This window comes from Erythrolamprus reginae, chromosome 6 (genome assembly GCF_031021105.1).
Source record: "Erythrolamprus reginae isolate rEryReg1 chromosome 6, rEryReg1.hap1, whole genome shotgun sequence".
Taxonomy (NCBI): Eukaryota; Metazoa; Chordata; class Lepidosauria; order Squamata; family Dipsadidae; genus Erythrolamprus; species Erythrolamprus reginae.
Genome location: NC_091955.1, coordinates 4,092,932 through 4,119,502, shown reverse-complemented (window position 1 = coordinate 4,119,502; position 26,571 = coordinate 4,092,932). Strand labels below are relative to the sequence as shown.

Sequence of the window (26,571 nt, the reverse complement as noted above, 5' to 3'; positions counted from 1 at the left end):
GCCCTTCATACCTATACCCATGAAAACCTACAAAAAGATAGATAGATGGATAGATAGATAGATAGATAGATGATAGATGATAGATGATAGATGATAGATGATAGATGATAGATAGATAGATAGATAGATAGATAGATGATAGATAGATAGATAGATAGATAGATAGATAGATGATAGATGATCGATAGATCAATAGATCGATAGATCGATAGATAGATGATAGATGATAGATAGATAGATAGATAGATAGATAGATAGATAGACAGACAGACAGACAGACAGACAGACAGACAGACAGATGATAGATGATATATAGATAGGGAGGGAGGGAGGGAGAGAGAGAGAGAGGGAGAGATCACATGTTTTTGCTGAATTTTTAAATTTAAAAAAATTATAATTTCTTTATTGAATTTAAAACAAATCAACATACAACACACAAAAATGCAAATATACATATATAGAAGACCAACATATAAAAAAACAAGGAAAAAAAGAAGAAAAATATTGATATATGTGTATTACAGCTTTATGTATTGCTATCGTAAGTCTATTGTGTTCTAAACTTTGATTTTCTTCCTATCCTTATCACCTTTCACCACCCATCGTGTCCTGTATAATATTCATGTTTGTTTGCCTGAATATGAGTGTCCCAATTCTCTCAAATTTTATAGAATTTGGTGTCATAGAAACATAGAAGAAGATTTATGGTAGAAAAAGGCCTCATGGTCCATCTAGTCTGCCCTTATACTATTTTCTGTATTTTATCTTACAATGGATATATGTTTATCCCAGGCATGTTTGAATTCACTTACTGTGGATTGACCAACCACATCTGCTGGAAGTTTGTTCCAAGCATCTGCTATACTTTCAGTCAAATAATATTTTCTCACATTGCTTCTAATCTTTCCCCCAACTAACCTCAGATTGTGCCCCCTTGTTCTTGTGTTCACTTTCCTATTAAAAACACTTCCCTCCTGGGCCTTATTCAACCCTTTAACATATTTAAATGTTTCGATCATGTCCCCCCTTTTCCTTCTGTCCTCCAGACTAGACAGATTGAGTTCATGAAGTCTTTCCTGATACGTTTTATGCTTAAGACCTTCCACCGTTTTTGTAGCCCGTCTTTGGACCCGTTTAATTTGATCCATTTCTTTTTGTAGGTGAGGTCTCCAGAACTGTGTCCTCTTTATCCTGTAAGTGTATTGTAATTTTGCACATCTCTGCAATTCTAAGTTTTAATTGCTATGTCTCCTGTGCACACACTCCAATTTTTCTCAGTGATCTTCCACGGAACAGTGGACTTCGTACTTTAACCCCTTATTGAAAGCGAGCATAGATCTCTGTGGTACCTCATATCGAAGGAACAGAAGGAGCAGTTGCGAGGACCTGTAACTGTGGAGAATCATGGGGTGCAATCGAAATTGTGGCTTGTTGGCGGGGACCATCATTGGGGCACTGTTGGCCATCCTCGGGGGAATTTTAATCCCAGTTGGAAATCTCCTCATTGAGGACGCAGTAAAAAAGGTAAAAGCAGCTTTTAATCCCTGTATTTTTCATCTCTTTCTTCTAAAAACCTTGCTTATGATGTGAAACAGCTTTGCCACCGGCAAACTTAACTGCTTATCCGCCTATCTGCTACTCAGCTAATTTTCTGGTTGGTTCATTATCTAAATGGAGAATATTTTGGTGAGACCACATTTGGAATAATACTGTGGAGACCTCACCTACAAGAAGAGATTGACAAAACTGAACGGGTCCAAAGATGGGCTACAAGAATGGTGGAAGGTCTGAAGCATAAAACGTATCAGGAAAGACTTCATGAACTCCATCTGTATAGTCTGGAGGACAGAAGGAAAAGGGGGGACATGATCGAAACATTTAAATATGTTAAAGGGTTAAATAAGGTTCAGGAGGGAAGTGTTTTTAATAGAAAAGTGAACACAAGAACAAGGGGACCGCATTTGGAATACTGTGTTCAGTTCTGGAGACCTCACCTACAAAAAGATATTGACAAAACTGAACGGGTCCAAAGACAGGATACAAGAACGGTGGAAGGTCTTAAGCATAAAACGTACCAGGAAAGACTTCATGAACTCAATCTGTAGAGTCTGGAGGACAGAAGGGAAAGGGGGGACAGGATCGAAACATTTAAATATGTTAAAGGGTTAAATAAGGTCCAGGAGGGAAGTGTTTTTAATAGGAAAGTGAACACAAGAACAAGGGGACACAATCTGAAGTTAGTTGGGGGAAAGATCAAAAAGCAACATGAGAAAATATTATTTGACTGAAAGAGTAGTAGATGCTTGGAACAAACTTCCAGCAGACGTGGTAGATAAATCCACAGGAACTGAATTTAAACATGCCTGGGATAAACATATATCCATCCTAAAATAAAATACAGAAAATAGTATAAGGGCAGACTAGATGGACCATGAGGTCTTTTTCTGCCGTCAGACTTCTATGTTTCTATGTTTTTATGCATGTGCGTGGGTGAAAAGTAAACAAATGAGTTAGACGTTGAGATGTTCTTATGATCGTCTGCTTGCCACCAGGGAGAGCAGAATTAGGAATTAATTCTGGATTTGGATAAGAAAGTTATACACTGCTCAAAAAAAATATAAAGGGAACACTTAAACAACACAATATAACTCCAAATAAATCAAACTGTCCACGTAGGAAGCAACCCTGATTGACAATCAATTTCACCTGCTGTTCTGCACACTCAACTTTGTACAGAACAAAGTATTCAGTGAGAATATTTCATCCATTTAGATCTAGGATATGTTCTTTGAGTGTTCCCTTTATTTTTTTGAGCAGTATGTATAAGGAGCCATTGGATGATCAAAACAACTTAAAATCAAAAGAGGATTTGGCATTGATCGGACTAAAAATATATTGGTGTCCTTACCTTCAAATTCAAACGAGATGTAAAAGGATTTAATACAATTTGGATTCCAAAAAAGAATACCAAGAATTCGATAAGGTTTTATTGGGAACGGATGAAGAAAATGATAACAAAAATTATATTTTATTTATTTTTATTTATTCATTCATTTGTCCAATACACAAATACATAGGAAGAAAAATAGACATGTAGTAATATATATATATAAGGGTAAAGTGAACAGATTTAAACTTAATATTAACCGCTCCAAACTTGACTGTAAAAAATATGACTTCAGTAACCGAGTTGTCGAAGCGTGGAACTCATTACCGGACTCCATAGTGTCATCCCCAAACCCCCAACACTTTACCCTTAGATTATCTACGGTTGAGCTATCCAGATTCCTAAGAGGTCAGTAAGGGGCGAGTACAAGTGCACTAGAGTGCCTTCTGTCCTCTGTCCTATTTCTCTCCTATATCTCCTATACCTTTCTTCTATTCCTATATCTCTTCTTCTCTTCTTTCATTGATATGTTCTATTACTATATCTTCTTTTCTATTCTTTCTTAGATATATTTTACTATGAGTATCTCCTCTATAATCTTAGGTCCCACAGAGTGGGCCTTCTCTGGATCCCGTCAACTAAACAATGTCGTTTGGCGGGACCCAGAGGAAGACCCTTCTCTGTGGCGGCCCCGGCCCTCTGGAACCAACTGCCCCCAGAGATTAGAATTGCCCCCACCCTCCTCGCCTTTCGTAACCTCCTTAAAACCCACCTCTGCCATCAGGCATGGGGGAACTGAGATATTCTTTCCCCCTAGGCCTCTACAATTTATGCATGGTATGTCTGTATGTATGTGTGGTTTTATAATAAGGGCTTTTTAGTTGTTTTAGTATTGGATTGTGACATGCTGTTTTTATCACTGTTGCTAGCCGCCCCAAGTCCACGGAGAGGGGCGGCAAACAAATCCAATAGATAGATAGATAGATGGATGGATGGATGGATGGATGGATGGATGGATAGACAGACAGACAGACAGACAGACAGACAGACAGACAGACAGACAGACAGACAGACAAATCTTCATCATGTATTTTACTATGTGTGTATGTATATATATATATGAGCCTGAAGATGACGAGTGAGACCTCGTCGAAACGTCACCAGAAATTTCCAAATCCTACACGGGAAGAAACCCGTCATAACTGTACCCGTGAAAATCTACGAAAACAAATATATATATATATATATATATATATATATATATATATATATATATATATATATACCCACTGAAACCCTCATTGTGCATTGGACAAAATAAATAAATTAATAAAATAAATATATAAATAAATCCTGGACATAAACCGTTTCAACGTCTACCCTCAAAACATTGCTACAGAGATCTGCACACCAAGACAACTAGTTTTTCCCCCCAAATGCCATCACTCTGCTAAACAAATAAATCCCTCATCACTATCAAACTATGCACTAAGGCTGCATATAGTTATTACTATAACTATTCGTCTTCTCATAGTTCCTATTACCCATCTCCTCCCACTAATAATTGGGTGACTGTAACTTTTTGCTTGCATCCTTACAACTTATATTAATCTTGATTGTTTCCTGAATCCTATGACAATCATTAAGTGTTGTACCTCATGATTCTTGATGAACCTATCTTTTCTTTTCCTTAGAGCATCTGCACCAAAGACAAATTCCTTGTGTGTCCAATCACACTTGGCCGATAAAGAATATTCTATCGTTGGGTAATGAGAATAAGTGCTGAATCAGTCAAGCTATTCATAAATCACCGTCTGAAATTATTTCCTTTCGATTATGATAGCCTTGCAGATAATCACGTCCAACCATCTATCTTATCAAGCCTGAAATTAAACTTTCATAATCTCTGATGAAAGAACATATGGAAGGGCTTTATCTCTGATTAAAGATAATTTACTGTTGCAACAGGTGAAAGATAACATTATCTAAGAATATGACATTATAAGTAGAAGACAGAACGCTTGCATTCAGCATTTATCAATGATTGATGAAATATGGTCAAGTCATTGTTGAGTTTTAGGAAGTGCAGAGATAGCTTTTCTCAATAAATATCAGCATTTCTTTTCATTTTTAATGCCAAAGTCCATGGGCCACGGCCAGGTGTACTGCATCAAACAATTAGGGGGGAAAAGATTAATTAATGGTTTATTAATACTGCAACAACATCACCCAAAAGGCTTTAAGAGATTTTAACTTAATCCGATGTAGCTTCTGCTCCGGTAATCTCACATTACTAACCAAAGCATACAAAACTTTTGCCAGATCCATCCTTGAATACAACTCATCTATCTGGAACTCACACCATATTTTGGACATAAACGCTCTAGAAAATGTCCAGAGATACTTTACGAGAAGTGCCCTTCATTCCTCCACTCGCAACAGAATACCCTACGCAACTAGACTGACAATCCTAGGTTTAGGAAGCTTAGAAATACATCACCTTAAACACGACCTAAGCATAGCCCATTAAATCATCTGCTACTACCTGTCAATGACTACTTCAGCTTCAACCACCGCAACACACGAGCACACAACAGATACAAACTTAAAGTAAACTGCTCTAAACTCGATGGCAGGAAATTATTATTATTATTATTATTTATTGGATTTGTATGCCGCCCCTCTCCGCAGACTCGGGGTGGCTAACAACAGTGGTAAAACAACATGAACAATCCAATTAATAAAAACAACTAAAAAACCCTTATTATAAAAAACCAAACATACACACAAACATACCATGCATAACTTGTAGTAGCCTAGAGCAGTGATTTTCAACCTTTTTTGAGCCGCGGCACATTTTTTACATTTACAAAATCCTGGGGCACACCACCAACCAAAATGACACAAATTAAATAAATAAATAAATAAATAAATAAATAAATAAATACATACATACATACATACATACATACATACATACATACATACATACATACATACATACATAACCCCCTCGTATATACAATCCCATGTAACATCCCCTTATAAATACAGTCAATCATCAATCATCCCTACTCAAATTTATATCTCATTTCTGGGTACTTCTCCTGTCTTTCCCCCTTTTCTCTCTCATGTTTGTCATTTCTCTCTTCCTCCCTTTTTCCCTCATTCCTTTTCCCTCTCACTTCTCCTCTTTTTCCATCCCTGTCTCTCTCCCCCCCTTATGTGTGTGTGTGTATACACACTGGAACCATTTCCAAAACCAGTTGAGGGCTGGGGTTTTTTCTCTTTTATTCTTTTCAAAAAGAGGTGTGGGCTGGGGGGCATTTCTTATTATTTGGGTGCTTTTTACCATATGCTTCAAGAATCACCCCTCTTTCTCTCTTTTGTTTCTCTCTCCTCTCATTCTCTGCCTCAATCATTTCTCCTTTTTTCTCCCCTTTTTGTTCTCATTTCTCTCTCTCCTTTCCTCTCCCTATCTGTCTCTCTTGCTTTCTCTCTCTCTTGCTATCTCTTTTTCTCTTATTTTTTCTCTCTCTCTCTCTTGTTCTCTCTTATTTTCTTTCTCTCTCTCTTGTTCTTTCTCTCTCTCTCTTTCTCTCTCCCTCCCTCTTTCTCTCTTTTTCTCATTTTCTCTCTTGTTTTCTCTCTCTCTCTTGCTTTCTCTCTCTCTCTTGTTTTCTTTCTCACACTCTTTCTCTCTCTTGTTCTCTCTCTTGCTATTTCTTTCCCTCCCCCCTTTCTCTCTCTCTCTTTCTCACTTTCTCTCTATCTTGCTGTCTGTTGCTGTCACTCACTCTCGTTCTCTCTCCGTTCTTCTCAGCGGAGGCCAGCGAAGGTGATATTCAATGTCGGGAGTGCGCGGGCGGTTGCACGCGCTCCCTACCCCCCTGCTAGCCGCTCGGAATATTCAAAATAAGAAAAGCCTTCACCGGCGAAGGTTTTTCTTATTTTGAATATTCCGAGCGGCTAGCAGGGGGGTAGGGAGCGCGTGCAACCGCCCGCGCACTCCCGACATCGAATATTACCTTCGCTGGCCTCCGCTGAGAACGGAGAGAGAACGAGAGTTGGGCCATTTTTTGTCTCCTGCGTTCCGGGTGCGGGAGGAGCCACGCCGAAAGGCAGGAGACAGCGGAGGAGGAGAGGGGGCGGGCGGGGGGCAGCGCCGAAAGGCCGAGGGGGCCGGAGGCACCGTGGGGAGGCAGGGGCGGCCGCGGCTCCCTTCCCTTCTGCTGCCGGCGCCTCCCCCCCCGCGGGCTGGCAGGGAGATGAGGAGCGCACTTTCGGGGAAGCGACGGTGCTTTGGGGAAGCGACGAGAAGCCATGGGCGCGAGGGGGCCGACTTTCAAAGCAACCTTTGCCGGCCTCCCGTGGGAGGGTGCCAATAGCGGCGGCGGCGGCGGGGGGGGCAATAGCGGGGGGGGCGAACCGCCTCGCGGCACACCTGACCATGTCTCGCGGCACACTAGTGTGCCGCGGCACACCGGTTGAAAAACACTGGCCTAGAGGGAAAGGATAACTTAACTCCCCCATGCCTGGCGACAAAGGTAGGTCTTAAGTAATTTGCGAAAGACAAGGAGGGTGGGGGCCATTCTAATCTCTGGGGGGAGTTGGTTCCAGAGGGCCGGGGCCGCCACGGAGAAGGCTCTTCCCCTGGAGCCCGCCAAACGACATTGTTTGGTCGACGGGACCCGGAGAAGGCCAACTCTGTGGGACCTTATCAGCTGCTGGGATTCGTGTGGTTTTAGTAACCGAGTAGTTGATGCATGGAACTCACTACCAGACTCTGTAGTATCATCACCGAATCCCCAAAACTTTACCCTTAGACTGTTGACCTCTCCAGATTCTTGAGATGTCAGTAAGGGGCGTGCATAAGTGCACCAGGGCGCCTTCCGTCCCCTGTCCTGTTGTCTCTCCTATATCTCCTATATCATATCTCCTATTCTTCTATTCTAATCTTCTTATACTACTCTCATATTATCCTTCTATTCTCTATTTGATATATTCTATTCCTAAATTTTCACTTCTATTCTTTCTCTAATATATTTTACTCGAGTATAACCACTATAACCTTCATTGTGTATTGTTGTGAATGAATGAATGAATAAATAAATAAATAAAAATATGTGCACCAGAGTGCCTTCCGTCCCCTGTCCTAATGTTTCTCTTTTACTAGTATCATGTATATAAATATTATATCTTTGTATAGCACCAATACGTACTTGACAAAACAAATAATAATAATAATAATAATAATAATAATAATAATAATAATAATAAAACACAGTTAGAATGCAGCATTGCAGTCTGACTCTGCCCACTGCCAGGAGTTTGATCCTGACCAGCTCAAGATCGACTCAGCCTTCTGTCCTTCTGAGGTTGGTAAAATGAGGACCCAGATTGTTGGGGTGACTTTGTGTTCTGTCGAGCTCTCTGGTAGAATCCTCCCGAATATTCACAGATACAAATTTCAGACACACAGTTGTTGTTGCCTATGCATCGCTCTCCGCATGTGTGGCTGTATCATTAACTCTTGTTCTGAATCCAAGGAGGAGCTAGATAATTGATCTCCTTCTGAGCTATCTGCCACACTCTCCTCCTCCCTGTCACTCATGTCTTCTTGGTCAGAGGAGCCTTCATCAGCAGATTCCACCGGGAGCAAAACAGGCCTGCGGCATGTGGATGTCTCCCCCACATCCACAGTCCTTGGGGAAGGAACTGGGCCAGAGCTAACCACAACACTTTGTATACCGCTTAGAGAGTGCTGTAAAGCATTGTTAGGCAGTGCATAAATCTACGTGAGATATCTTTCTGTATCTTGCTGTTATTCCTTGCAGGAAGCTGTCCTCGAACATGGTACAACTGCCTATGATAACTGGATCGTTCCAGAGAGTCCAGTCTACCGGCAGTTTTGGTTCTTCGATGTGCAGAACCCAGAGGAGGTGATGAAGAATGGGTCTGCTCCAATACTTGAGCAGAAAGGTCCTTACACTTACAGGTGGGTCAAAACATGAGGGTGTCTTGAAGACATGGGATTAAAGAGCAAGGATGGAACAGGAGATCAAGTTCAATCTTCTTTGCATGCAAGGAACCAAGAATATTTCTATTTATTTGAAGGGAAATGAAAGAAAAGGGGAGAGGAAGGGAAGGGAAAAGAAAGGAGATGAAAGGAAAGGTAAAAAGAGGAGAAAGAAAAAGAAAGAAGGGAAGGAAAGATAAAAAGAGGAGAAAGAAAAGGAAAGAAGGAAAGGAAAGATAAAAAGAGGAGAAAGAAAAGGAAAGAAGGAAAGGAAAGATAAAAAGAGGAGAAAGAAAAGGATGGGAAGGAAAGGAAAGATAAAAAGAGGAGAAAGAAAAGGATGGGAAGGGAAGGAAAGATAAAAAGAGGAGAAAGAAAAGGAAAGAAGGAAAGGAAAGATAAAAAGAGGAGAAAGAAAAGGAAAGAAGGAAAGGAAAGATAAAAAGAGGAGAAAGAAAAGGAAAGAAGGAAAGGAAAGATAAAAAGAGGAGAAAGAAAAGGATGAAGGGAAGGAAAGATAAAAAGAGGAGAAAGAAAAGGAAAGAAGGAAAGGAAAGATAAAAAGAGGAGAAAGAAAAAGAAAGAAGGGAAGGAAAGATAAAAAGAGGAGAAAGAAAAGGAAAGAAGGAAAGGAAAGGTAAAAAGAGGAGAAAGAAAAGGATGGGAAGGGAAGGAAAGATAAAAAGAGGAGAAAGAAAAGGAAAGAAAGAAAGGAAAGATAAAAAGAGGAGAAAGAAAAGGATGGGAAGGGAAGGAAAGATAAAAAGAGGAGAAAGAAAAGGATGGGAAGGGAAGGAAAGATAAAAAGAGGAGAAAGAAAAGGAAAGAAGGAAAGGAAAGATAAAAAGAGGAGAAAGAAAAGGATGGGAAGGGAAGGAAAGATAAAAAGAGGAGAAAGAAAAGGAAAGAAGGAAAGGAAAGATAAAAAGGGGAGAAATAAAAGGAAAGAAGGAAAGGAAAGATAAAAAGAGGAGAAAGAAAAGGAAAGAAGGAAAGGAAAGATAAAAAGAGGAGAAAGAAAAGGATGGGAAGGAAAGGAAAGATAAAAAGAGGAGAAAGAAAAGGAAAGAAGGAAAGGGAAGGAAAGATAAAAAGAGGAGAAAGAAAAGGAAAGAAGGAAAGGAAAGATAAAAAGAGGAGAAATAAAAGGAAAGAAGGAAAGGAAAGATAAAAAGAGGAGAAAGAAAAGGAAAGAAGGAAAGGAAAGATAAAAAGAGGAGAAAGAAAAGGATGGGAAGGGAAGGAAAGATAAAAAGAGGAGAAAGAAAAGGAAAGAAAGAAAGGAAAGATAAAAAGAGGAGAAAGAAAAGGATGGGAAGGGAAGGAAAGATAAAAAGAGGAGAAAGAAAAGGAAAGAAGGAAAGGAAAGATAAAAAGGGGAGAAATAAAAGGAAAGAAGGAAAGGAAAGATAAAAAGAGGAGAAAGAAAAGGATGGGAAGGAAAGGAAAGATAAAAAGAGGAGAAAGAAAAGGAAAGAAGGAAAGGAAAGATAAAAAGGGGAGAAATAAAAGGAAAGAAGGAAAGGAAAGATAAAAAGAGGAGAAAGAAAAGGAAAGAAGGAAAGGAAAGATAAAAAGAGGAGAAAGAAAAGGAAAGAAGGAAAGGAAAGATAAAAAGAGGAGAAAGAAAAGGAAAGAAGGAAAGGAAAGATAAAAAGAGGAGAAAGAAAAGGATGGGAAGGAAAGCAAAGATAAAAAGAGGAGAAAGAAAAGGAAAGAAGGAAAGGAAAGATAAAAAGAGGAGAAAGAAAAGGATGGGAAGGAAAGGAAAGATAAAAAGAAGAGAAAGAACAGGATGGGAAGGGAAGGGAAGGAAAGGAAAAATAAAAAGAGGAAAGGGGAAGGGAAAGGAAAGGAAAGATAAAAAGGGGACAAATAAAAGGAAAGAAGGAAAGGAAAGATAGAAAGGGGAGAAATAAAAGGAAAGAAGGAAAGGAAAGATAAAAAGGGGAGAAATAAAAGGAAAGAAGGAAAGGAAAGATAAAAAGAGGAGAAAGAAAAGGAAAGAAGGAAAGGAAAGATAAAAAGAGGAGAAAAAAAGGAAAGAAGGAAAGGAAAGATAAAAAGAGGAGAAAGAAAAGGATGGGAAGGAAAGGAAAGATAAAAAGAGGAGAAAGGAAAGGAAAGATAAAAAGAGGAGAAAGAAAAGGAAAGAAGGAAAGGAAAGATAAAAAGAGGAGAAAGAAAAGGATGGGAAGGGAAGGAAAGATAAAAAGAAGAGAAAGAACAGGATGGGAAGGGAAGGAAAGGAAAAATAAAAAGAGGAAAGGGGAAGGGAAAGGAAAGGAAAGGAAAGATAAAAGGGGAGAAATAAAAGGAAAGAAGGAAAGGAAAGATAGAAAGGGGAGAAATAAAAGGAAAGAAGGAAAGGAAAGATAAAAAGGGGAGAAATAAAAGGATGGGAAGGGAAGGAAATTTAAGGAAAGAAACAACAAACTCTTTTTATTCAAGGACCCGATATGAACCTAAAGAAAATATCACTGAACACGATGATGCCACCCTGTCTTATCTCCTTCCAAATGTTGCTGTTTTTCAACCTGATATGTCCAACGGGTCGGAAAGTGACAGCATCACCACTGTCAACCTGGCTGTTGTGGTAAGCAAGCTCCATCATAAGATTCATCTGAGTATTGTAATAATAAACCAATACATGATTGGAACTTGAACATTCTCCATATTCTGCAATAATCTTCTCTCTTATTCAATTTTTTTTGTTTTTGTTTTTAAGGGTGTTGGGGAAAATGAATTGGGCAATCCAGAAATTGGTAATTTGTTAACAGTAAAGGACCAGGATTTAACATGCATTCAACATTGAAATTAGAAATTGTCCTGTGGTTTGATCACATGTAAAATGTAATGCAAGCCTGTTACGAAACATTTTCATCCCAGCTTCAAACATTTGTTAACTTATTTGTGTTTCCCATAGGCTGCCCCTGTTATGTATCCAGGTTACATTCCATTAATGAATATACCAATAGTAGCATCAAAATCAAAATTTCTCCAAACTAGAACCGTGAAAGAAATTCTTTGGGGCTATGAAGATCCTTTCCTGAAATTAGTTTCATTTCTAAACATTGATAAAGTCGTTGGAGTATTCTATCCTGTAAGTATAAACTCAAAGGGAAACTTAATAAGTCTAAGAAAAGCATCTGTGCGGATATAATAAACAACTCCTTAAAATTGAAAAAATTCAGGACAGGGTTGAAATCCAGCAGGCTCTGACAAGTTCTGGAGAATCAGTTGCAGAAACTTTTGGGGAGGGAATGGGGATTTTGCAGTATCCTTCCCCTGGAGTGGAGAGAGAATGGGGATTTTGCAGTATCCTTCCCTTAGAGTGGGGAGGGAATGGGGATTTTGCAGAATCCTTCCCCCAGGAGTGGGGAGAGGATGGGGATTTTGCAGTATTCTTCCCATGGAGTGGAGAGAGAATGGAGATTTTGCAGAATCCTTCCCCCAGGAGTGGGGAGAGGATGGGGATTTTGCAAAATCCTTCCTCTGCCACCCCCATCAAACCCCATCCACCAAGCCATGCTTACAGAACTGATAGTAAAAAAAAAAACACCTGGATTTCACCTCTGGTTTCTGAGATCAAAACTGGAACAGTAATTTCTCTCTCAGCATGGCTTATCAAAAGTCAACATATTTTTATTCTAGATACAGAGGCATTGCTGGTGTCAACCAATTCCATTGGATGTTAGTCATAAAGGTTATAAGAACAAATTGGATTTTGTTGGGGGTATAAAGTAATTTCCTTATCTTGTTTCCTTTCCCTGTTATTTTTAAAAGACATGAAAGCTTTGCCTAAAATTTTTTTAAAATATTATTTATCCTGAACTATTTTTTGTTGATGATATTTTGCCAAACCTTACTTCAAAAGTTAAGATTTCCATATCCTAGGTACCGGCGGTATGGGTGTGGGTGGAATGCCTGCTAAATACAGAAAATTAGGAATGTTAGACATAAATTAGATTTTGGACAGCTGATTTTTAAATTTTAAAAATTCATCTGGATAAACAAGGTGAAAAAAATTAATTTCCCGTTCTCTCTCTTTCTCTCGTTTAAGTATAATGGAACATTTGATGGCCCTTACCGAATTTACACTGGGGAAGATGATATAAGCAAGGTGGGAACTATACAGAGTTATAAAAACAAAAGGTATACCACATTCCGGAATATACAGCTATATTTACCGTATTTTACCATATAAGATGCACCTTAGGTTTGGGGAGGAAAACAAGGGGAAAATATATGCCTCTGCCTCCCAGCAAATAGTACAGAGGATATTTTGTTTGTTTGTTTGTTTGTTTATCTGTTTATCTGTTTATCTGTTTATCTGTTTATCTGTTTATCTGTTTATCTACCTATCTACCTATCTACCTATCTACCTACCTACCTACCTATCTACCTATCTACCTATCTACCTACCTACCTACCTACCTATCTACCTATCTACCTATCTACCTACATACCTATCTACCTATCTACCTACCTACCTACCTACCTACCTATCTACCTATCTACCTATCTACCTATCTACCTATCTACCTATCTACCTATCTACCTACCTACCTACCTACCTACCTACCTACCTACCTATCTACCTACCTATCTACCTATCTATCTATCTATCTATCTATCTATCTATCTATCTATCTATCTATCTATCTATCTATCTATCTATCTATTAGATTTGTATGCCGCCCCTCTCCGTAGATATACACTGTTTACTGTGTATTTTCGTGCATGTGTGCCTGACCCATAGAAAGAGCAAAGAATTGGAGAAATGTACATTATGGCAGTATATTAATGCCAGAAAGGTTTCCTAAATGTAATCATACTAACTCCTCCCACTTATTTAAATAGTTCTACTCCAAACATGACTAAGTCAGGATTTAACTCAGCTGCCTTATCTTAATACTAAACAGGTCACTGGTGCACTTCAGACTTGTAAAGATGTTGTTGAAATCGACATGGCTTTCTGGCAGTACGGTTACTCTCTGCTATTTAAAACAAGACACAATAGCACTGGTCCTCTTCTGATCAAGCATTTATTTCTTTAAAAAAAAATTTTTTCTTTTGTTAAGTTGTCTAAAACAATAATAAAGCAGTCTTTTTTTAAAAAATAAGTCTAATAATTTGAACATTCTATAGACATTTATAGCTATTGACTTATCTCCTAGCATCCTGTTTCAGCAGTCTGATTAGAAACATAGAAACATAGAAGACTGACGGCAGAAAAAGACCCCATGGTCCATCTAGTCTGTTCTTATACTATTTCCTGTATTTTTATCTTAGGATGGATATATGCTTATCCCAGGCATGTTTACATTCAGTTACTGTGGATTTATCCACCAAGTCTGCTGGAAGTTTGTTCCAAGGATCTATTACATTTAATTTCATTTCATTTCATTTTATTGGATTTGTATGCCGCCCCTTTCCGTAGACTCGGGGCAGCTAACAACAGTGGTAAAAACAACTTGCGACAATCACTTTCAGTTTTAGCATGTGGTCTGCCTGCAGCCTTCTGAATCAGCTGTGGGTGTGTCCAATCCACTTAAGAGAGCCATGTATCTTTTATCAATCAGATTTATGTTTGCTATACAAATACTGTACTGTATTAGTATTTCTTTTTTGGGAGGCTGTGTTAAATTCTTTATACAGTGGTACCTCTACCCAAGAACGCCTCTACTTACCAACTTTTCTAAATAAGAACCGGGTGTTCAATTAATTTTTTTTGCCTCTTCTCAAGAACCATTTTCCACTTACAAACCTGAGCCTCCGAAACTGTAACCGGAAAAGGCAGGGAGAAGCCTCTGTGGTGTCTCTCTAGGAATCTCCTAGGAGGAAACAGGGCCAGAAAAGGTGGGGAGAAGCCTCTATGGGACCTCTCTAGGAATCTCCTGGGAGGAAACAGGGCCGGAAAAGGCAGGGAGAAGCCTGTGTGGTGCCTCTCTAGGAATCTGACCTGCATATTCTTTTTCTTATCTTTTTTTAAGCACTGTTGACTACTGGGAAAGTTATTGTGCTATGGTGAATGGCACCGGTAAGTGGGTCCACGGACCGATATCAAACATTTATTTCTGTAGACTTAATTAGTTTTAAAGAAGCATATGAATAAAGCAAGTCGAATTTGACAAGTAAAATTGGCATATAAGAACAGAAGATGGTTTTGAAAGATTTATAAAAATGGAATTAGTGAATAATAGATGGTTTATGGTGCACTGGAAAAAATGTATGAAATTGGTTGCATTTTTTCTTTTCTTTTTTAGTGTGTTCAATGTTTGTGATTTGGTAGACTATAGGGGTTTTTAGATTTAAGTAAAATGTGTAAAGAGAAATAGGAGGCACTATGGCCTTTCAATCAATTAGAATCTTAGAAATATTGTTTGTTTGTTTGTTTGTTTGTTTGTTTGTTCGTTCGTTCGTTCATTCATTTGTCCAATACACAAATACATAGGAAGAAAAATAGACATGTGATAATATAAAAGAGGGTGAAAGTGAACTTAGAGGAGAGGATATATGAAAGGAAGAGAAAATATAAGATAGGTGAAAGAAAGGAAAGACAACTGGACAGGGGACGAAAGGCACACCAGTGCACTTATGTAAGCCCCTTATTGGCCTCTTAGAAACCTGGAAAGGTCAATCGTGGAGAGTCTAAGGGAGAAGTGTTGGGGGTTAGGGGTTGACACAACTGAGTCCGGTAATGAGTTCCACGCTTCGACAACTTGATTGTTGAAATCATATTTTTTACAGTCAAGTTTGGCGCGGTTCGTATTAAGTTTGAATCTGTTGCGTGCTATTGTGTTGTTGCGGTTGAAGTTGAAGTAGTCATTGACCGGTAAGACATTGCAGCATATGATCTTGTGGGCAATACTCAAATCGTGTTTTAGGCGCCGTAGTTCTAAGCTTTCCAGACCCAAGATTGTTAGTCTATTTTCGCAGGATATTCTGTTTCGAGTGGAGGAATGAAGGGCTCTTCTGGTGAAATATCTTTGGTCATTTTCAAGGGTGTTGGTGTCTGAGATGTGGTATGGGTTCCAGACAGATGAGCAGTAGTCTAGGATGGGTCTGGCAAAAGTTTTGTAGGCTTTGTCAGTATATATTTGAGGGAACATTAATGAAGAGAGCTAATACATGATGATAGTGGTGCTGAAGGACAAGATTAGATATTTTTTTATTTTCAATAAGGGATAAAGGTTTTATAGAGAAATTAATAATTATGTTGTTGTTTTTCTGGAAACGGTGGAGGAGGGTGAACAGGGAATCAAGCCAACCCAATTGAAGTTGTAAAACCTGTGCTTCAAATTCAGGTGCAGAGTTTTGGTATGAGTTGCGAGACTCATAATTCACAAGATGTTCTGATTTTAACCCACAGATGCGTCATCGTTCCACCCTTTTGTCAAGAGGAATGAAGAGCTGAAATTTTTCTCTTCAGATATATGCAGGTAAATTGAACAAGGGGGGAGGGTGACATTCCTTTGATTCAGAATTTATTTATTTATTTGTTTGTTTGTTTAATTATTATTATTATTATTATTATTATTATTATTATTATTATTACTATTATTTATTAGATTTGTATGCCGCCCTTCTCCGAAGACTCGGGGTGCCTAACAACATAAAAAGACAATGTAAACAAATCTAATATTAAAAACAATCTAAAAACCCCCAATTTTAAAAACCACTCATACATACAAGCATACCATGTATAAATTCTATAAGCCTAGGGGAAAGAGAAATTTCAATTCCCCCATGCCTGACGACAGAGGTGGGTTTTAAGAAGCTTGCGAAAGATGAGGAGAGTGGGGGCAACTCTGATATCTGGGGGGAGCTGGTTCCAGAGGGTCGGGGTCGCCACAGAGAAGGCTCTTCTCCTGGGTCCCGCCAAATGATATTGCTTAGTCGACGGGACCCGGAGAAGACCAACTCTGTGGGACCTAACCAGTCGCTGGGATTCGTGCGGCAGAAGGCGGTCCCGGAGATATTCTGGTCCGATGCCATGAAGGGCTTTATAAGTCATAACCAACACTTTGAATTGTGACCGGAAATTGATTGGCAACCAATGCAGACTGCGGAGTGTTGGTGTGACATGGGCATATTTGGGAAAGCCCATGATTGCTCTCGCAGCTGTGTTCTGCACGATCTGAAGTTTCTGAACACTTTTCAAAGGTAGCCCCATGTAGAGAGCATTACAGTAGTTGAACCTCGGGGTGATGAGGGCATGAGTGACTGTGAGCAATGAGTCCCGGTCCAGATAGGGACGCAACTGGTGCACCAGGCGAACCTGGGCAAACGCCCCCCTCGCCACAGCTGAAAGGTGTTTCTCTAATGTGAGCTGTAGTTAGTCAGTTAGTTAGTTAGTTAGTTAGTTAGTTAGTTAGTTAGTTAGTTAGTTAGTTAGTCCAATGCACAATAATACATAATGGAAGTTATAGAGGATATCCTCGAGTAAACTATATTATAGAAAGAATAGAAGTGAAAATACTTGGCTGCATAGCTAGAGGTATCACAAGCAGGAAGAGGGAGATTGTGATCCCGCTGTATAGAGCGCTGGTGAGACCCCATTTGGAATAACACTGTGTTCACATGTGGAGACCTCCCCTACAAAAAGATATGGATCAAATTGAACGGGTCCAAAGACAGGTTACAAAAATGGTGGAAGGTCTTAAGCATCAAACGTATCAGGAAAGACTTCATGGACTCCATCTGTATAGTCTGGAGGACAGAAGGGAAAGAGAGGACACAATCTAAACATTTAAACGTGTTAAAGGGTTAAATAAGGTCCAGGAGGGAAGTGTTTTTAATAGGAAAGTGAACCCAAGAACAAGGAGGCACAATCTGAGGTTAGTTTGGGGAAAAGATCAGAAGCAACATGAGAAAATATTATTTGACTGAAAGAAGAGTCGATGCTTGGAACAAACTTCCAGCAGACGTGGTTGGTCAATCCACAGTAACTGAATTTAAACATGCCTGGGATAAACATAGGTCCACCCTAAGATAAAATACAGGAAATAGTATAAGGGCAGTCTAGATGGACCAGGAGGTCTTTTTCTGCCATCAATCTTCTATGGTTCTATGTTTCTATATATGAGATATAGGAGAGTCAATAGGACAGGGGACGGAAGGCACTCTAGCGTGCTTATGCACACCCCTTACTGACCTCTTAGGAATCGGGAGAGGTCAATTGTGGATAATCTAAGGATAAAATGTTGGGGGTTAGGGGTTGACATTACTGAGTCCGGTAATGAGTTCCACGCTTCGACAACTCAATTACTAAAGTCGTATTTTTTAGAGTCAAGTTTGGAGCGGTTAATATTAAGCTTGTATCTCTTGTATGCTCTTGTGTTGTTGCGGTTGAAGCTAAAGTAGTTGCCCAAACCTCACATGCCCATGTGTCTTCTTGTGAGATTTGCTCCCTCTGCATGCGCAAAACCAAATTTCACTCCGTTACGAGTGTGCACCCATCTTTGGGACAACCATGACCTGAATGGCTGAGAATTTTCATAGACAAGATTTGTGGTTCTTTTTTTTTTTTAATCATGGCATATGATCAAGAACGATATTATTTTTACGATACAGGTCATTTTCTCTCCAGTTTGATAGCGAGAAGACAGTGAAAGACATTCCACTATATCACTTCGTTATCCCTCCATTGGCTTTTGCATCGACCATTGCCAATCCTGACAATACTTGCTTTTGCACCGACATGGAGTTAAGTCAGAACTGCACATTAAATGGAGTTCTGGATATCAGCTCCTGCAATGAAGGTAACAGAGGGGGAGGAAAGGTGGAGGGATTGAAAAAGGTTCATCCAAACTGGAATTGTATTAGAAGCTGGAATCTTATACTTAGACTTTGGCAAGGCATTTGACAAAATAAACCAAAACCTAATGTATTTTTTGGCGTATAAGTTACACCAAAGTATAAAACGCACCTTAGTTTTTGGGGAGGAAAATAGGGGTGGGTGGGAATCTGCCTACGAGGTATTCCTCTGGCTAGCATCCTTAGTCTGGTCAGCTTCAGCACATTATTTCATCCCCTGGTTAGGGCTTAGCAAACCCCACCTTTTTTGCAGAGAGTAACAATGAAAGAGCTTGCAAGCTGCTAAGAGCTGGGAACATTGTTAGCATCTGGTTAGGGCTGGAAAGAAACATATTCAGAGCAAGTAGAGCAATGAAAAGAAGCCTACAAAATACTTAGAGCTGGAAAGAAACTTATTTGGAGCAAGTAGAGCAATGAAAAGAAGCCTACAAAATACTTAGGGCTGGAAAAACATTCTTAGCAGAGGGTAACAATGAAAAAGTTTGCAAGCTGCTAAGAGCTGGGAATATCGTTAGCACCTGGTTAGGGCTGGAAAGAAACTTATTTGGAGCAAATAGAGCAATGAAAAGAAGTTAGGGCTGGAAAAACATTCTTTGCAGAGGGAAACAATGAAAAAGTTTGCAAGCTGCTAAGAGCTGGGAACATCGTTAGCACCTCATTAGGGCTGGGAAAAAAGCTTTAAAAATAGCTACATTCAGAGTATAAGACACACCCATATTTTCAATCTTTTAAAAGAGGAGGAAAAGGTGCATCATATGCTCCGAAAAATACTTATTGTTAAGCTAGAAAAAGGTAGGATAGATAGCATCACCACCAGATGGATTTGTAACTGGCTGACAATATCTCAGGGGTTGCCACAAAGAAGAGGGAGTCAAGCTATGCTCCAAAGCACCTAAGGGCAGGAAAAAGAAGCAATGGGTGGAAACTAAACAAGGGGAGAAGCAACTTAGAACAAAGGAGAGATTTCCTGACAGTTGGAACAATTAACCAGTGGAACAACTTGCCTCCAGAAGTTGTGAATGCTCCAACACTGGAAGTTTTTAAAGAAGAGATTGGAAAAACATTTGTCTGAAGTAGGGTTTCCTGCTTACATCGGGGGTTGGACTAGAAGACCTCCAAGGTCCCGTCCAACTCTGTTATTCTATGCAAAGATTCTATTCCTTATGACTTTCACTTCCAGTTATTGTGACATAGCTCTAGTTAGAGGAAAGTCTAGAGTCTGCAACCATTTCCTGAACGTGAGTAATGCAGTTTGAAGTTTTGATTTGGATGGCGTCCAATCTGCCAAGCTTACTACCGCTTGTACTTGGTGAATAAGTTCAACACTGGTTTGCTGCTGTCCCAAAGTTCCTCTCCATGATCTTTGCTACTGGAATGGAACTTCACAGTCCAACTGGTCAACCGTCTTCATTTCCCCTTTTATTTCTATAGGCAAACCAGTCTACATCACATTGCCCCATTTTCTGTCTGTGAGTGAAGAATTGTTTCAGTTTGTTAAGGGACTGAAGCCAGATGTGGAGGAACACAAAACCTATCTGGATATAGAACCAGTAAGTGACTGCAAATTGAGTCCATGTGCAGGCCTTCTCTGCCATAAAATTTGACCCTTGAAGTTAATTTTGGAGTTTTATGTTCTCTCTTCATTGAAGAGAGAAGGTTTTTAATGTTCCAAACGTAAAATAATGCACTTGAGGAAAAGGAATCCTCAATCTGAGTATTGTATTGGCAGTTCTGTGTTAGCAAAAACTTCAGAAGAGAAGGATTTAGGGGTCGTGATTTCTGACAGTCTCAAAATGGGTGAACAGTGCAGTCAGGCGGTAGGGAAAGCAAGTAGGATGCTTGGCTGCATAGCTAGAGGTATAACAAGCAGGAAGAGGGAGATTGTGATCCTGCTGTATAGAATGCTGGTGAGACCACATTTGGAATACTGTGTCCAGTTCTGGAGACCTCACCTACAAAAAGAGATTGACAAAATTGAACGGGTCCAAAGACGGGCTACAAGAATGGTGGAAGGTCTTAAGCATAAAACGAATCAGGAAAGACTAAATGAACTCAATCTATATAGTCTGGAGTACAGAAGGGAAAAGGGGGGACATGATCGAAAGATTTAAATATGTTAAAGGGTTAAATAAGGTCCAGGAGGGAAGTGTTTTTAATAGGAAAGTGAACACAAGAACAAGGGGACACAATCTGAAGTTAGTTGGGGGAAAGATCAAAAGCAACATGAGAAAATATTATTTTACTGAAAGAGTAGTAGATCCTTGGAACAAACTTCAAGCAGAATTGGTTGGTCAATCCACAGTAACTGAATTTAAACATGCCTGGGATAAACATATATCCATCCTAAGATAAAATACAGAAAATAGTATAAGGGCAGACTAGATGGCCCACGAGGTCTTTTTCTGCCGTCAGACTTCTATGTTTCTATGTTTCTATGTATACACGGAGGTCCGGACATGGGGTTTCAAGGACATCTGTGTTTTTGCGATGGTGCAATTTCGCTGAGGCTTCCCTCACTGGGAAACCCCACCTCCGGACTTCCGTTGCCAGCGGAGGGCCCGTTTTTGCAATCCTGGGATTCCCCTCCTGGGATTTCCCTACAGCATCGGAAAAACGCGGAAGTCTGGAGGTGGGGTTTCCCATGGAGGGGAGATTTAGGGGAATCCTGCCAGTGCAAAAACGGGCGGTTTGGCTTAAAAAAGGAGTAAACTTTGGGCTTGCAAGCATTAATCGGTTTTACATTGATTCCTATGGGAAACATTGTTTCGTCTTACAAACTTTTCACTTCACGAACCTCCTCCCGGAACCAATTAAGTTCGTAAGACAAGGTATCACTGTATATATATTAAGTTTGTAAGACAAGGTGTCACTGTATATGTTGAGGGGATTATTTGTTTAACAGAGTGATGGCGTTTGGGAAAAACTGTTCTTGTGCCTATAATATATATATATTATAGTTCGTACGACAAGGTATCACTGTATATGTTGAGGGGATTATTTGTTTAGCAGAGTGATGGTATTTGGGGAAAAACTGTTCTTGTGCCTATATATAATAGGCACAACAACAGTTTTTTTCCCAAACACCATCACTCTGCTAAACAAATAATCCCCTCAACAATGTCAAACTATTTTCTAAGTCTGCACTAGTATTACTACTAGTTTTTTCTCATCATTCCTATCAGCCATCTCCTCCCACTTAGGACTATATGACTGTAATCTATATATATATAATTTGTATGCCACCTCTCTCCTCTGTTGCTTGTATCCTTAAGATTTCTATTAATATTGATTGTTTTTTATTTGACTCCTATGACAATCATTAAGTGTTGCACCTCATGATTCTTGACAAATGTACATTTTCTTTTATGTACACTGTGAGTATGTGCATCAAAGACAAATTCCTTTCATGTCCAATCACAATTGGCTAATAAATTGCCTATTCTATTCTATTCTATTCTATTCTATTCTACTCTACTCTTCTCTACTCTACTCTACTCTACTCTACTCTACTCTATTCTATTCTATTCTATTCTATTCTATTTTAAATCCATTTTAAAAATGGAGCAGCGATCTTAAAACCAAGCATCAATCTCAAAACTGATCCATATTAATTGCAATGAAATCATTGAAACAAGTAAGGTAGCTATGGCTTCCTGGTTATTGAAAGTCTGTTTTGTCCAATGTTGGTAAAATTTCCACCTGACTGCATTATTTTTTCTATTTCATGCTGCTGTCATTCAAATTTTACCCACCCACAATATTCACTGTGTTTGTTTTGTTTTAGACCACAGGGTTTACCTTGCACTTTGCCAAAAGGCTGCAGATGAATATGATGGTGAGACCCAACGCCAAAATCACGTAAGCCTTGACTGTTGTGCTTTTCTGTTGGGGAAAAGGTGGGTTGTTTGCTTGGTGTTCTGTCGGGCTCTCTGGTAGAATCCTCCCGAAAATTCACAGGTACAAATTTCAGACACACACACGTTTGAAAATTCAAAACAATGTTCTTTATAATGAAAATTCACTTAACCCAAGCCCTCTTTTGGTATAGCAAAGAGCACTCGTCTCCAAACAAACTGGTAATTTGTACAAGTCCCTTATCAGTTCTGTAATATTTAGCTTGCAGCTGTGAGGCAATTCACAGTCCTTCTTCTTTCACAAAGTGAAACACACTTTGCTCTGGTTTAGTTTCAAAGCGGGGGGAAATCAGCACACAAAAGGTCAAAGTCAGCAAAGCAGTCACGAAACACCATGATCAGATAATCCTCCACAATGGCCAAACCCACAGGCTGCTCTTTATAGCAGCCTCACTAATGACCACAGCCCCACCCAACCACAGGTGGCCTCATTTTCTTTGATAATAATCTCTCAGTTGTTGCTGCCTATGCATCACTCTCCGCATGCGTGGCTGTATCATTAACTCTTGTTCCGAATCCAAGGAGGAGCTAGATAATTGATCTCCTTCTGAGCTGTCTGCCACACTCTCCTCCTCCCTGTCACTCATGTCTTCTTGGTCAGAGGAGCCTTCATCAGCAGATTCCACCGGGAGCAAAACAGGCCTGTGGCATGTGGGTGTCTACCCCACATCCACAGTCCTTGGGGCAGGAGCTGGGCCAGAGCTAACCACAACACTTGGCTTGTATGCTTCTTGGGAGAACTGGCTTATCCGCAGTGGCATCTTAGGAAGAGGTCAACATCTGCAAGTTTGCAGGTCATAGAGGTCAGCTGTGGCTTTCATGCCTCCTGAAAGCCTCTTCTAAAAAAATTCAGATAGAACAGATGGACAACGGTTGGATGGTAGAGTTTAAAATCAACGGTGGGATGGGGGTGGTGGTGAAGATATCAACCAATCTCTATCATCTGAGATATTTCCATCCACATTACAACTAAGGCCTTATATGTTTTGTTGACCTCTTCCATCCTTCCAAAAACATGTGAGCTTGCCCATCAAAAAAAAAGAGCCTACTAGTCTAGTCTAGTCAAGTCAAGTCTACTCTTCTCTTTGTAACTTTGTTGCTTGTATCGTTAGGATGTATATCGACCGGTTCCTAATATGATTTGTGTGCTTATTTGTACCTGAACTATCATTAAATGTTGTACCTTATGATTCTTGAAGAACTTATCTTTTTTTTTTTTTAAGTACATTGAGAACATATACACCAACACAAATTCCTTGTGTGTCCAATCACACTTGGTCAATTAAACTCCTATTCTATTCTATTCTATTCTATTCTGTTCTGTTCTGTTCTCTTCTCTTCTCTTCTACTCTCTTCTACTCTACTCTCTTCTACTCTACTCTACTCTACTCTATATTCTATCCCATCCCATTCTTGTCTAGTCCAGTCCAGTCCGGTCTGGTCAAGTCAAGTCAAGTCAAGTCAAGTCAAGTCAAGTCTTCTCTCACCTTTGTAATTTTGTTGCTTGTATCCTTAGGATATATATTGACTGGTTCCTAATACTGTATGATTTGTTTGCTTATTGGCAAGTGTTGTACCTTATGGTTCTTGTCGAATTTATGGTTTTTTTTAATGTACACTGAGAGCATATGCACCAAAGAGAAATTTCTTGTGTGTCCAATCACACTCGGCCAATAAAGAATTCTATTCTATTCTATTCTATTCTATTCTACTATGCTATGCTATGCTATGCTATGCTATACTATACTATACTATACTATACTATACTATACTATACTATACTATACTATACTATACTATACTATACTATACTCTACAATACTCTACTTTACTCTATTCTGTGTTTTTCCTATTTTGAAAATGCCATTAGCCTTATTGCTCAAAGATCTAAATGAATGTGGACATTTCCAAGCAGGTCACAGTTGGAGGAAGAATCAAGTAAGGCAGCCATTCCTCCACCAGGCAATTTTGATTGGGCTCCGAGGAAAATAGTATGGAACTCTAAAACGAGTTCAAAATGTAGCCATGTTGGGGTTTTGGGGCGTTCTCAGAAGATAGGAGGCCTAAACTAACCTTCTAATGCTGTTTTTCTTATTTTTCTCTTATTTTTGTTTCCTGTAGAGCACTAAAAAACATCAAGCATCAATTTCTCTTTCCTGTTTTGTGGCTGAATGAGGTGAGTAGCTTTCTTTCTCTATTGTTACTTTAGGAAACTCCGTTCTCCTTTCCTTACATCATCACCCAGCACGACTCAACCAAGCCTGGGACTCAGGACAGTCGATGGGCCTTTAAGGCCTGGGCCAGGCTATTCTACGTAACAAAGATCTACCTCCTTCAGATAGAGCCATAGTAGGAATTGCCCAAAGCCCTTTCCTTACATTATCACTCGGCAAGACTCAACCAAGCCTGGGACTCAGGACAGTCGATGGGCCTTTAAGGCCTGGGCCAGGCTATTCTACGTAACAAAGATCTACCTCCTTCAGGCAGAGCCATAGTAGGAATTGCCCAAAGCCCTTTCCTTACATCATCACCCAGCAAGACTCAACCAAGTCTGGGACTCAGGACAGTCAATGGGCCTTTAAGGCTTCGGCCGGTCTATTCTACGTAACAAAGATCTACCTCCTTCAGACAGAGCCATAGTAGCAATTGCCCAAAGCCCATTCCTTACATCATCACCCAGCACGACTCAACCAAGTCTGCGACTCAGGACAGTCAAGAGGCCCTTAAAGCCTGGTCCAGTCTATTCTACATAACAAAGATCTACCTCCTTCAGACAGAGCCATAGTAGGAATTGCCCAAAGCCCAAATTGTTTTGTACTGGTTTTAAGGGGGCTTAGATTGTGGAAGGGTTCATTTTCAGAGGAGGGCTTATTTTCAGGGGACGTCTTATTTTCAGGGAAAACACAGCAGCTCTTATTTGTGGGTGGAGAAAAAACATGACGATGGCTGAGTATTGAGGCGCTATTCTTCTGCTGGAACGATGCTAAATTATTATTATTATTTTCCCCGTCTTTTCTCTAGACGGCTGTAATCAGCGATGAGAAAGCCGAACTTTTCCGATCCAAAGTAACCAGCAAAGTCCAGTTGTTGTACATTGTCCAAATAGTGCTCATCAGCCTCGGTTCTGTGATGTTCCTGGGGTTCCTCATCGCCGTTTGCGCATGCAGAAAGAAGGGTCCGAAATAAGTAGTAGAGAAAGCAGAATTTGGGATTCGGATGAGTTGATCCACCTCCACCAGATTCTGGCTGTCATTCAACACACACACACCAAAAAAGCGACAATCAATTTTTTTTTAAAGTAATAATGAATGCGGGGAAAAACATTCCGACACATAATTTTCGTGAAGTGCCCAGGTTTTCAAGGACATCCTAAACATTAAAGATATGAAGCATCTCCAGAAGACGCCGTTGCAGTTGGCAGGTGGTCCTCAACCTTATGACCACAATTGAACCCAAAATGTATTTGGTTAAGGGAGAAATTTGTTAAGGGAGTTTGGCTTCGCTTTACGACTTGTTCTTGATGCGTTCGTCAAGTGAATCACTGCACCTGTTAGATTAATATTATTATTAATTTATCCTTACGATTTGTATTAAATGTTGATAGTTTGTCCTTTTATGTATGCTGAGAGCATCTGCACCAAAGACAAATTCCTTGTGTGTCCAATCACACTTGGCACCTAAAGAATTCTATTCTATTCTATTCTATTTATTCTCTATTCTCTATTCTCTATTCTCTATTCTCTATTCTCTATTCTCTATTCTCTATTCTCTATTCTCTATTCTCTATTCTCTATTCTCTATTCTCTATTCTCTATTCTCTATTCTCTATTCTCTATTCTCTATTCTCTATTCTCTATTCTCTATTCTCTATTCTCTATTCTCTATTCTCTATTCTCTATTTTCTATTCTCTATTCTCTATTCTCTATTG

The 26,571-nt window shown here is 39.6% G+C and overlaps 1 protein-coding gene across 2 annotated transcripts; it reads left to right on the top strand.

Annotated features, from left to right (window-relative positions):
• Positions 1-1,404: 1,404 nt before the first annotated feature.
• Positions 1,405-25,828, top strand: CD36 (CD36 molecule (CD36 blood group)). Of its 2 annotated transcripts, XM_070754664.1 has the most exons (12): positions 1,405-1,524; positions 8,725-8,885; positions 11,358-11,502; positions 11,833-12,009; positions 12,970-13,061; positions 14,903-14,949; positions 16,282-16,351; positions 18,486-18,673; positions 20,160-20,278; positions 22,513-22,586; positions 24,764-24,818; positions 25,664-25,828. In XM_070754664.1, exons 1-12 carry the CDS (start codon positions 1,405-1,407, stop codon positions 25,826-25,828), a joined length of 1,413 nt encoding a protein of 470 aa, XP_070610765.1. The 2 variants fall into 2 exon arrangements, with proteins under 2 accessions (XP_070610765.1, XP_070610766.1); XM_070754665.1 differs by lacking the exon at positions 11,833-12,009.
• Positions 25,829-26,571: the final 743 nt, after the last annotated feature.

Coding starts and splice junctions, on each gene's coding strand:
- CD36 (XM_070754664.1), top strand. CDS start 1,405: ATGGGGTGCAATCGAAATTGTGGCTTGTTGGCGGGGACCATCATTGGG. Junction 12,010..12,969: donor TCGTTGGAGTATTCTATCCT/GTAAGTATAAAC, acceptor CTCTCGTTTAAG/TATAATGGAACATTTGATGG. Junction 13,062..14,902: donor CAGAGTTATAAAAACAAAAG/GTATACCACATT, acceptor TCTTTTTTTAAG/CACTGTTGACTACTGGGAAA.